The sequence below is a fragment of the Rhinopithecus bieti genome, unplaced genomic scaffold, assembly GCF_001698545.2.
Source record: "Rhinopithecus bieti isolate Rb0 unplaced genomic scaffold, ASM169854v2 scaffold_13112, whole genome shotgun sequence".
In the NCBI taxonomy this organism is placed as follows: domain Eukaryota; kingdom Metazoa; phylum Chordata; class Mammalia; order Primates; family Cercopithecidae; genus Rhinopithecus; species Rhinopithecus bieti.
This window is the reverse complement of record NW_016807891.1, coordinates 1,390,300-1,403,277: the sequence shown is the minus strand read 5'-3', so window position 1 is coordinate 1,403,277 and position 12,978 is coordinate 1,390,300. Positions and strand designations below refer to the sequence as shown.

At 44.3% G+C, this 12,978-nt stretch overlaps 1 protein-coding gene across 2 annotated transcripts in view; it reads left to right on the top strand.

Annotated features, from left to right (window-relative positions):
* The window catches only part of ADCY2 (adenylate cyclase 2), a 437,129-nt gene that overhangs the window by 409,129 nt on the left and 15,022 nt on the right, over window positions 1-12,978 (top strand). For both annotated transcript variants that reach the window (XM_017884065.1, XM_017884064.1), the window contains 2 exons: window positions 3,133-3,279; window positions 5,481-5,588. In XM_017884065.1, the coding sequence (XP_017739554.1) occupies window positions 3,133-3,279; window positions 5,481-5,588 (255 nt within the window). The remainder of the gene's footprint in view (window positions 1-3,132; window positions 3,280-5,480; window positions 5,589-12,978) is intronic.

Genomic DNA, 12,978 nt, shown 5'->3' with positions numbered 1-12,978 from the left:
TTTCAACTCTAAAGCTCAGTAATACTTTTGGGTAGATACATGCTGACATGGGTCACCCATTCTAGACCTTGAATTCCAAATTATCTTCAAAGGCTGCTCACCTGCCCTACTCCAACCCCCAGGTCCTCTGGAAGTATAAGACAAGCTCAAGTCATCTACTAGTCAGCATGCAATCCTCTTTGGCCCCATGCCCAACGCAACCACAGGAGGGAATCTCTCATGAGTTCAGGGCATGGTTCTTGGCCCTGCAAGTTTCTCAGACTCCAGAGCATGAGAAGTCTAGAAGTTTCCCTGGTTTCCCAGTAGTTATAGTCTTATGGAAGCCCTGAATCTGAGGACCAGGTGTGACCAGTGACCTGAGCTCACCCTGGGAATTCCCTCAGAGCTTCCAAGTGACCACTCTGCCAAAGAAGGTGGGTGATCAGTTTGTAGTCCAAGCTCCCCAGCAGCATTCACGGCCTGCAGAGAATGCAGGGATTGGTCCTGGCCCTTCCCCTCAGGCAGCTGGGAGCCTTGGTGGCAACCCCAGCTCCCCTGAGCTCCATTTCCTCATGTAGTCTGTCATTCTTAATGAAGGCTACACAGCAGAATAACCCAGGGAACTTTCCAAAACAATGCCTGTGCTTGGAGCCCAGTCTAGGGGATGAGGGTCCGTTGGTCAGTGGGGAGGCTCAGGTACCTGCCCTCTTGGAAGTCCCATTAGAGATTCTCCCATATATCCCTACTTCGGTGCTGTGTAATGAAATGACATGTCAGATCCAAACTGCCCATCAGTTCAGTCTTGCATTTCATTATCTCCAACTCCCAGACACCCTTAAAGACTCCAGAGGAAAAGACAAAGGTAAAGTAACAGGACCTGCAAGTGTCGGAGGCCCCGTGCTACGCCCAAACCAAGCAGTGAAGCCCATGATCATCCCAGAGACTTGATAAAGTATAAAGTGTAGCATTTACAAGGGTGGATTCTACTGTCAGACTTGATAACTCCAGGCTTGGGCAAGTAACGTAACCACTGTATGCCTCAGTTTCTTTATTTGTAGATGGAAAACTCTAGTACCAGCCTAGAGTTGTAGGGTACTACATAGGGTTGTAGTTGTGGTGAGTTCATGCACATAAAGTGTTCAGAGAAGTGCCCGTCCTACCATGTGGTGAGTGTTCAGTAAGTGCTGGCTATTACTGTGCTTATTCTTGTCATCATTATCATTCCCCAAAGAGCACTCTGGTCAGTGTCAGCAGAGAGTGGGGAAATGTAGGATATAGAAAATATGTCCTCGGCCAGGTGCGGTGGCTCACGCCTGTAATCCCAGCACTTTGGGAGGCTGAGGTGGGTGGATCATGAGGCCAGGAGTTCAAGACCAGCCTGGCCAACATGGTGAAACCCTGTCTCTACTAAAATAAAAAAATTAGCTGGGCATGGTGGTGCGTACCTGTAATACCAGCTACTCAGTAGGCTGAGGGAGGAGAATTGCTTGAACTCAGGAGGTGGAGGTTGCAGTGAGCCAAGATCATGCCATCCCACTCCAGTGTGGGCAATAGAGTAAGACTTTGTCTCAAAAAGAAAGGAAGGGAGAGGAGAGGAGAGGAAAGGAAGAAAGGAGGGAGGAAGGAAGGAAATATGTCCAAGGAAATATGTCCTCCCCTTGCTAGATGCACCCATTTCCTCAAGTACAGGGATGTCAGTGGAGTTTATACCACTTTTATAAAACTGACATTTTTAACTCATGTATCCCTGTTCTCTGACCCCATGACTGCAGTCAGCATTGTCAGCCCCATGCCTTGGCTGTCATAGGCTGCCTACCAACGATATGAGTGTTCACAAAGGCAACTTTGCAGAGAGAGAGAAAATACAATTCTGCACAAGAAACCAGCACGATCACATTGAGCACAAAATAGAAAAGAAAACCTTGATTTCATTGTTCACGTACTTTGTACAGATTTTGAGGCAGTAGTAGGGATTATAGAGTGGCTGGTCCTGAGAACCATGAGTCCATCTTTTCTCAAAACTGTTGTGGCCTTCAGTTGGGTTGCCCTGGCTCTGATGGGTTTGTGACGGGATCTCACTGGGAAGAGTAGTTCCTCTGAGGTGCCACCAAACCTTGGAGTTATGATACTATTTAAGTGCTTGCTTTCTGCAAAGAAGTTCATTTGGGTGCCCAAAGAGTGGGGCTTACTGATAATGTTCATATAGAATGGATTCCCTCGCCCTGCCAGACACACAGGAAGCACCAACCACTAGCATTTTTCCCTCCCCTCAGAGGTCGGCCATCTTGTTTAACAGAATTCTCCTCACCTTTCCTGGAGAAGAAAGCATTTCCCATGCTGCACTGCGTCCACAGTGGCCCCGGCCGGTCTGCCTGTGTCAGGGCCACCTCAGGGGTCTGAGGAGCCCTTGCCAGTGGAAGGGCACATCCTCCACACCTAGGACTAGCCCCCAAGACCACCTGACAACTCTTCCTTTCTGGAACCTTCATTGAATTTGAAGGTGTCACTGTGTTGGGAAAATTATGGAAACACCTTGAAATTGTGTTTACAAGACATTGCAATTTAACTGATGTCTATGGATAAAGAACTATGAGCCTCTTCCTATTTAAAAGCAAAAGAATATCCTGAATAAATGTAGTCAGTGTCTAATATAATATGAATAAGTAGACTGAGGAGCTCTATTGGTTCTTTGTGGTGTAATAAGAAGTAACTTGATGAATTCCATATGCTCTTTGCAGGACACACAAGAGGAAAATTCATCAAGACTCCCATCCAAATACTACAGCCATAACAAGTTACTTCAGGACAATCTGAGAGTTTGGGAAATTATTTTGTTTCCCTTCAGTTGTTTAAAGGACACTTTTTACTAAGCCAGAACTCTGTGGTCTCTTGTCATTGTCTCAGGTCAATATGACAGAGAGGTTTAACTGGCAAGGCACCTCTTCTTAACTGCTAGTGGCCTGAATCCAGCTCATTAGAAGCTTTCCCCTGCGAGCAGCGGCAGCCTGTGGATTGGGCCATGGCTGGGGTGGGGCAGGTGGAGTAGGCATTTGGGCAATGTCTGTGTGAATCCTGGCAGAAACAAGCCACTTGCCTGTGGAGGGTTTAAAGGTCGGTCTCCTAGTGATCAGCTCTTGCTTTTCTCCCAAGCAGGATCTATACCACCAGTCCTATGACTGTGTCTGCGTCATGTTTGCCTCCATTCCGGATTTCAAAGAATTTTATACAGAATCTGACGTGAACAAGGAGGGCTTGGAATGCCTTCGGCTCCTGAACGAGATCATCGCTGACTTTGATGATGTAGGTACTGAGAGTTGCCCTTGAAGGGCAGGAGTACCCCCAGTCTCACACCTGCACACTTGAAGTTACTTCGGGATAGCGGCCTATCCCAAAAAAACTTGTCCTTTGGCATAATTTCTGGCAAGTGGCATTAAAGGCTTTTGCTTTATTTAGGTCTCTGACTAACTTGAGGTAGACAAATACATTGTATTTTTGAAGCTGGTATGACTGCTAGGAACAGCTACCAAAGTCTCTTAAATCAAATGTGTATCCAGTGTGCTAGTGGATTCTCTGCTAAGGCTTGAATTCCAGGTAAAATACTTGCCCATCCCTTTCCACATAAAAAGATAATGAGTTATAATAGATTATTGCTATGTCTGTGCCTACGTCAATGCCTTTGTCAGATATCAACTTGCACTATGCATGGATGACATTTTATTGTTGAAAATACGATCTGTATAGGGGGGTAATACAACATCCTTTAGAAGGGACGGAGTGTCTGTTTTAGACTTCAAAATAGGTGTCATTTTTCAACTTTCTACATAGAGAATAATGTGTTCTATTTCCCAGTAAGAACAAATGCCCCTCTGGCTTAAGGATATTGCAGCCATACTATTCTTATCACTATCTTGCAAAATAGAAGAAAATTGACGTCTGTCCAGGAGCATATGTTAATGATGATTCATGGAATTTGGAAATACAGTGATGAGATTACATAACACGGTGGTTTCAGGCAAACCTCCTAAATGTCTTGTGGGCCCTGTGCATTTTCTCTCACCACCATCATCACTGTGAGGTCAATGCTAGAGATGCATGGTGACGTCATGACCGCCAGCAAATACCACTGTGGTCCTGGGTGCGTCGTGACAAACAGCGGCTGGGGGTCTCAGCTGCTCCTCAGTGAAATAAACATCCCCCAGTACTAATGGGTGAATGACAGTGGATATGCGGATAGGTGACACAGGGATTTGCTCATCTGTCTTAAATTATTTGATATGTAATCCTGGAGGAATCTCCCTGAAATCCGGAGTTCCAAGGAAGGCACAAGAAAACGCTCTTGGTCTCCAGTCAGCGCCATTTGAACCCTGCCCTCCCGAGCAGGTACAGACCTTCCAGGGCGTCCTTCACATGCAAGTCCATTCCTCTTCCTTCCTGCAGCTTCCATTCTTATCCCTACCTTTCCTCCATCCCAGCTGAAAGCCTAAATCAGCAGATTAAGGAAGAGTCAAGTGGGACGCTGATAACTAATTCCAAGACAAGAAATAGTAGAGCTCGGGCCAGCCATGGTGGCTAGTGCCTGTCATCCCAGCAATTTAGGAGGCCAAGGTGGGAGGATCGCTTGAGCCCAGGAGTTTGAGATCAGCCTGGGCTGCATAGGGAGACCCTGTCTCTGCAAAAAAAAAAAAAATTTAAATTAGCTGCACATGGTAGTGTATGCCTGTGATCTTGGCTACTCGGGAATCTGAAGCAGGAGGTTCACTTGAGCCTGGAAGATGGAGGCTGCACTGAGCTATGATCACACCACTGCACTCCAGCTGGGGTGACAGAGCAAGACTCTGTCTCAAATATATATATTTATATATATTTATATATGTATTTATATGTGTGTGTGTGTATATATATATCATATGTCTCCTCTTCTGTCTTACAAACAGCAGCCTTCTCACTTCTCTTAGGCCTCCCATGGAGGGGAGAAAGAGAGAGAGAGCGCTGGTTTCTCTTCCTAATATATATATTAGGGCTAGTGCTGATAACAACCATTCTAGATCTTTATTCCATCCACCTCAAGCACTCAGAGGGCAAAAGCCAATCCTCAGCACTAATAATTGATCATAAATCATTCTGACCATGCAAGAAAGAGCTCACTCACCAAATCATAATTTGAAATTTATGCCTTTCAAATGCATAGTCAGGAAATTTATTTCAAGCCCGTTGTCATTTGCATCATAATTCTTCTGGGTTCCTTCACTAGCAAAGTTTGAACGGCAATTCACGTTCCTTGGAAGTAAATCATTATGCTGTAATTTCCTCCAAGGACATGCGCTATATGAAGTACATGAAGTTTTCATTCCTGGAAAAGCTCAGGGCCCAAGGGTGCATATGCAGGGGTTGAAACAAGTCATGGCATTACTGTGAACCAGCATTTCAGAATGTCTCTATAAAGTGCTCAACTTCAGGTCAGCATCCAGCTGAGTAACTGGATGGTTGTCATTGCTTCACAGCTTCTTTCCAAGCCAAAATTCAGTGGAGTTGAAAAGATTAAGACCATTGGCAGCACATACATGGCAGCAACAGGTCTGAGCGCTGTGCCCAGCCAGGAGCATGCCCAGGTAAGATGTGTTGAACACTTAATGGCACAGGTGAGCCTCAGCCCCATCCACAAACCACCCCGGGACCAAAACAGCCATGAAATGCCCCAAGAACTGTGTATTATGTACAACCTAAAGCTCAGGGTCAAGGTCCTATGAGAGAAGATGAAAATTCCAGACTTAGCGCCAGAGGATCTGTTCACAGAACTCCTTCTGCTGCCCAACAGGAGAAGAAAAACCAATCAGTAGCTGCTTGTTAATACAGATAAATACACAATGAAGTAGAAGATGAAAGCTAGTTGTTTAAAGGAGACTCTGTAAGGATGGATCCAGGTCTTTTGATTTAAAAGAATGTAGTCAAGGCCGTGTGTGGTGGCTCACTTCTGTAATCCCAGCGCTTTGGGAGGCCGAGGCGGGTGGATCTCTTGAGCTCAGGAGTTCGAGATCAACCTGAACAACATAGTGAAACCTCATCTTTACCAACAAAAAACTTAGCCAGGTGTGGTAGGTAGCATGCACCCGTGGTCCCTGTTACTCGGGAGGCTGAGATGGGAGGATGATTGAGCCCGGGAGGTGGAGGTTGCAGTGAACTGAGATCGCACCACTGCACTCCAGCCTGTGTGACAGAGTGACACCCCATCTAAAAAAATGAATTAAAATAAAATAATGTGGTCAAAAAACAAGTTGGCCACATGGAAATTTCATTGAAAAGGTCATTTGGGCAAAATTGAATATCTTCAATCAACTAAGGTTTTCAAGATTTTGTGTGTGTGTGTGTGTGTGTGTGTGTGTGTGTGTGTGTGTGAGAAAGAGAGAGAGAGAGAGAGAGAGCATGTACATAGACATGCTTGTGTAACTTGTTGGAATATCAGTAGGAGCCCATTAAAAAGATCTCGTTTCCCCTCAGGACAGTGGCCTTTGCTGTGGAGCCTGCCATCTGCTGGGCAGACCACAGAAAAACAGAACACACTTTCTGTGGACAGGCAGGTTCCCACAGAGAAGAAGGGCTGAGCATGGTGTATGAGTCCCTCTCCCATACCCACCTCCCATGGGAAGAGTGAGAGCAGGGAGAGAGGCAGCAGGCACCATAACAGAGCTCCCTCTTCCAGGAATATCAGGAGAGGGTCCTAGTTTCCTGCTTAACATTCATGCATTCATGGGCAAAGAGTAGAATGTGGATAGACGTCTGACTCAAGATGGAACCCTAGCGTTCTTCCAGTTAATTGGAATGATATGTATTCCATTGGTTCTCCTCTTCAGGTGGTTGCCCTCAGATTATTATTTTTTAATGAGTATGCATTACTTCAGTAATAAAGAAAATAAAAGAAACAAACAATGAAACAGACCCCAGAAGAACTTAGCCTTTGGATTCTGAGCAACACCTTCTCAAGCCGTCATGGAGCCTGTGGCCAAAGGAAAACTGCTGTACCCTCTGCATGGTGCTGTAGATTTTTAATGATTAGGGTTTTTTCCAGAACATTAAAGTGTTAAAAAAATTGAAAAAAAAAAAGTAAAATCAAGATATTAAAATGTACAACATTCTTTTACTTTTAAATATTGTATTTATAATCCAAACCGGAACTAATTACAATTTTACTTTCCTGGCTTTCATGGAAACAAATATATGCTTCTCCAGTGCCTTTAATGTTCTGGAAAACATTGACCATTTAAAAAATATAGCATTAAAACATGTATAGAGACAGGCATTTTTCTGATTGCCTCAGGCTCTAAGATGCTCAGCACAACACTGTCAGGACCTATCTGTCTTAGTCTGCTTGGCCTGCCAGGCAGAATACCACAGGCTGGGTGGCTTAAACGACAGAAATTTATTTCTCACAGTTCTGAAGGCTGGGAAATTCAAGACTGAGGTGCTGGCTGATTAGGTGTCTGCTGAGGGCTTCTCTTCTGTCTTAGAAACAGTAGCTTTCTCACTTCTCTTAGGCCTCCCATGGAGGGGAGAGAGACAGAGAGAGAGCTGGTTTCTCTTCCACTTTAAAGAAGGCACGAGTTCTGTGGGATCGGAGCTCCACGCTTATCATCTTAGTTGACCGTAATTACCTTCTTACAAAGCCCTCTCTTCAGTATAGTCACCTGGGAGGTCAGCACTTCAACATATAAACTTTAGGGAGGACACAATCCTGTTCACAGCAGTATCTTTATTTAAAATTTCATTGTTTTAGTTCATCTTGAATTTTTCTGCATTGATTTTGGTTTTAAAATATTGCACTAGGATATTATTTCTCATGATTACTGAGCTTTTTGCACCTTCTGAAGTTTCACCCCTGAGGTGAGTGCCTCACTTACCTCCCCCTTACCCAGCTATGACTTGGAGGCTTCTCCAGCTCATCTAGTGAGGGCCGTCAGGAGCACTTCACCTGATCACATCCACTCCAGCCCTTTGCTCTCGGACAGCCAACTACCAATCCTTTGGCAGGGCCTCGGAGTGGGAGATCTTTCGAGGCAGTACCAGGTGAAGACCTGTTCCACATTCAATGTCACTGTACAGCCCATTACTCTACAGCCTAGAGTCTGCCTGTTCTTCCTGACCCTAACTCTGCCTCCATCAGACCCAGTCTCCTGGATCTTCAAGAAAAGTATCCAGGTCTTTTCCTTTCTGCAGCCACACTTTATAGACTAAGAGTTTGTATCCACTGCCTTTACCTTTCACCTTCTACTTTCTCTCTACACCTCCACAATCCTGCCTCACCAGTGCCATCAGGAATTCTACTCTTGTTGACCAAAAAAAAGAAAACACTTCCAGATTCCAAAATTCCCATCCAATCACATTCTCTGAGAATTCGTCCTGGGTGACGTCCTGTCTGTGGGTGGCCGTTGCCTTTGCCCAGTAATCCTCCCTTGGCTTTTGAGCCCTTCCATTGTCTGGCCCCAGCCTGTGGTCCCTCTCTGTGGGACATTGTAATATTCTTTCCCCAACCCCTCTTTGTCAGGGACCTCTCCTAAGACTTAATCCATCCCCTCTGCACGTGTGATCTCCACCAAAACCTCTATCCACTGTCTTGACCATTGGGCAGACTTGGATCACTTCCAGCTCCCTATAGACACTCTGCTTTCTAACACTACTGCCATTCTCTTCTTGTCCTCCCCACGTTGGAAACAGAGCACCAATCCTCTGCCCCAGCCCACTGCCCCGACCCATCCCCTACTTCTCCCTACAGTCTCTACACCAGCCCTCAAACACGCATGTGCTTTTGTGCAGACCAACCTGGGTTCTATCCACATCCTCTCCAGGTACGGTGCACCCATGACCTGTAGCAGCACCACCTGTGGTGATTGTTATAGTGGTTTCCAGGGACAATCCCAAGCCTGCTGTGTCTCTGGGGTGGGCTGGGGACCCCTATTTCCACTAGTTTACCCAGGTGATTCTGATGCTCACAGAAGATGCCCCACCTGATCAAGGAGCCATTCAGAATCTCATTCATGAGAATGCCAAGGCTCCAACTTTCACAGAAGGCTTTCCTGTGCCCCGACCTGGGGAGCTTTGCCTCACCTGGCTGTCTGGGTCCAGATCTTATTTCCTTTCTTCACTGTTTGCTACCTGTTATTTTCAACTTTCCTGGAAGTGTGTGTATGTTTCTTAGTCACCATCCAGACTATAGCAGGTACCGTGTCTTATGCAGTGGCCTTCAAAGTCCCCAGCAGGGCCTTTAAGTAATCACCGTGTTTGTTCAAGGAGTGATTGCACCTGTGCCCACTCCATCTCCCAGACAGTGTGTAGCTTCCTTCACTCTGTTTTACAATCCTTCCACTTCCAATGCAAACCCTATGATTTATTTCGCTGACCTTGTTGAACCTTTACTGAACCTTTACTGAATGGCTCCTGAGCCCTTGCAACAAGCTTAGGAGGTAAGTAGTAAAACTCTTTGCCCATTTGAAAGATGGAGAAACTGAGGCATGTCCTAGGGAAAACAAGCAGCCATAGAATAGGGCTCAGACCTGGGCATTCTGGGTGTATCTGTCTGTCCAGAGCTCCACACGGCAGCCTCTGGTGCTGCCTCCTGTCGTCCTTGGCTCACCTGCCCCTCCACCAGCCCCCACCCTTTCCTGAGCATCCCTGCATCCCTACATTTGTATCTATCCTATTCACTCATCGCTGCTCCCAGCCCTTTAGCAAATCCCTTCCCAGGAGCCCCATTCCTCCACCTTCAGCTGCCCCAGCAATGAAACTTAACTTCTTAGTTATCCTTGAATGACTTACTGACTTCAAACCCAGCCACTGTTGTTAACACATGACTGTTTTCAGGGTAGAGTTGAAAGAGCATGACTGTCAAATGAAACTGCTCATTAATTAATATTATAGCTAAGTGTTCTGCACTTCTGTTACCTTATGCATGAAATGGTGATCACGCCCGTTGCATGAGGCTGTTGGGAAGACTATATTTAGTATGCAAAATACTTGATGGACTTCATGGGCATAGTAAGGAATAAAAATGCTAACAGTAATAATAATATAGTTGTGGTTGAACCATGTTTTGCATATTGCTACCATTGCTGCCTCAAATAGAACAGAGATAAGGGTTTTAGGACATTGAAATATGATATGTCATCATATCCATGAAGGGAAATTCTCTCAGTACTGTATGTGCTATTTGTGATTAGAGCACTTAATTAGATTCTTTACAAGGGCATCCTAGAAATATTTTGAAGTGCAATGAATGTAATCTGAAATGAAAGTTCATTACAATTGATTTGGGGCAAATAACATACCTGATAAATATTCATGCTAATATTAGTTACTTTTGTAAGAAATGAATGTCATTTTGACCTTTTGTAACCGGCCCGAAATGGGCTTAAATCTTTGCTTCTCTAGTTATAAACAAAATACTTTCTATTGATTGTTTAGCCAAATCTTTAGTCTGGCAACAAAAGATATTCAGTTTACAAAATATATAGGGTAACCCAAGGATTAATGTCTTTTTCTTAAATCCAAAAAGAGGCAAATTATCTGGGTAATAGCCTTTTGAAATTTAGCCTTTATTTGTAATTACCTCTGCATGTTCTGTTTGCAGTAACAACATACTTACCCATGGAGAAACAAGTGCATAGAAGTATATTAGCACCTAGTGAGGCAGGGCTTTTGTGCCTGGCTCTGTTTTGCCTCATTTGTACTTTTTAATGAAATGATCCATTCCAATTTTTTGCTTAAGTCAACAATGTGGCTAAACGGTTGCGTTACATGTAAGAACTGATTGATGTTTTTAGAAGAAACAGGCATTTGTCAAGAAAGGAAATATTAAACTGGAAATGGGCTTTCATTCATTCCCTGAGCACACTCCCTGAGGTGCTCTCATTTTCTACCGACCACTGAATCCAAGCCAGGGTGTGAGGTAGGCACAGACAGTCTGGGAAGATTAGAGGGATCCTGTCAAATGGACCAGAGAGGAAGTTAGGAGTCATTCAGAGACTATCCTTACCAGTGTCATAGTAGTTAAGGGGTCCATTAAAACTAATAGCCCCAGTTCCCTTCGCTGGTAAGAATCAAGAATAGCTTAGGTCTCTGTGGAAATGAAAAGCAAAAAATCCTAAGTCTGTATATTTTTGTGCAACACCAAAGCTGTCATGATGTGTCAGAAGAAGAGAGAAATTTCCTTCTGCTTTCATGCTGTTAGCAGGAAACTCAAAACTGAAAGAAAATGAACTGTCCCTCTTCACTATACATACAGAGAATCTCAAAGAGACTTAAAAGGTCAGGCAAATTGGTCGTTGTTAAAGCTATACATAAGAGGGAAAAGTACCACACTTAGCCATAAAACAATACTAGTATCTTCCTCCTAGATGGCTGTCATGTCAAGCAGAGTGACAGGTATCTCTACACTATCATGAAGGAGACTAAGACCCAAGACCCAGGGATGCAGACTGAATGCATTGCTTGTATCCATTCATTCAATCTTAACTGAAACCCAATGAGATAGGGAGTTGGCTGGGTGCAGTGGCTTGTGCCTGTAATCCCAGCACTTTGAGAGGCCAAGGCAGGTGGATCACCTGAGCTCAGGAGTGCGAGACCAACCTGGCCAACATGGTGAAACCCTGTCTGTACTAAAAACACAAAAAATTAACTGGGCGTGGTGGGCGCACAACTGTAGTCCCAGCTACTTGGGAGGCTGAGGCAGGAGAGTAGCTTGAGCCTGGGAGGCAAAGGTTGCAGTGAGCCAAGATGGTGCCAGGGCACTCCAGCCTGGGCGACAGAGCAAGACTCCATCTCACAAAAAAAAAAAAAAAAAAAAAAAAAGTAGGGCATTATTGTCCCATTTAACAGGTGAGGAAAACTGAGGCCCAGAGAAGTTAAATGATTCTACCAAGGCCGCACAGCTAACAATTGCAGAAACCGGAGCTGAACCTATTTTTGCCTGACACAGGCAATATTCCATTAGCAACCCTCTCCCAGGTAAGCTGATTATCACAGCATGCAGTTTTTATGCTCAGCTGGGAGAAGTCTGAGCATAAAAGCTGAGAAGTCTGATGAGATATCCTAGAAGCCTGTCAGGAGAACAAAATGCTCCTTAGATAACAATCCCTAGTTCCCTTCCAAATCAGATACAGGGGAACTTGAACACCAGAAGTTTTTCAGCACAGAACACAGGGCCAGGCACATAACAAATGCTCAGTGAATATTTATGGAAGGAAGAGGGAGAAGAGACTACAGAAGAGGAAAATTACGTTTATTTTAGCCTGAAAGATTACCTCGATTATTACCAAACAGACACTTGGGTTATAAAATCGTCTTGGTAAACATGCATCTACTTTAAGCAATGTTCCTTGCTGGTGAAACTTCCAAAACAACCAGTTTATAAAATGTGTTTCAGGGAACTGAGTAGTCTCTCTCTGTAGCTGGAAGCCCATTAAATATCTGGGAATATGTAACATAAATTATTCAGATCACAGGAGAAATAACTGCTTCATACTGCCGTCAGATATTTATCAAGAGCACACTTACGAAGATTTGTTGAAATGAATTGAGTTCTTCTAGAGACTGAACATAATTTTTTCTAGGGTTTGCTAAGCCCAAATGAGTTATTGATGTTGAATTAAACTTCATTCCCAGAACTCAATCTCTTCTTTTATTACTGAGGTCACTTAAAACCTCCAATTTAAACCATCTGTGTGAAAACAGATTGGGCAATAGTTTCTCAAGGAGCAGAGCTTGTTTGCTGCACCTTGGTTTGGTAAAAAGCAAAATCATTTCTCCCATGGCAAATATGTCCTCCTTACTTGGACAGTTGTAATTTTTACTACACAAGATTTTGCTCGTTGATTTAACAGCTTGTGCTTCCTGTTAAGGAGGAAGATGTTTTCCAACTGACTGCACAAGCCTCCAAATCAGGTTTTCCCCATAAGTCGTGAGACAAAAAAAATATTAGTGAGCTATGATAGAAAAGACTAACTGTTCTTAAGA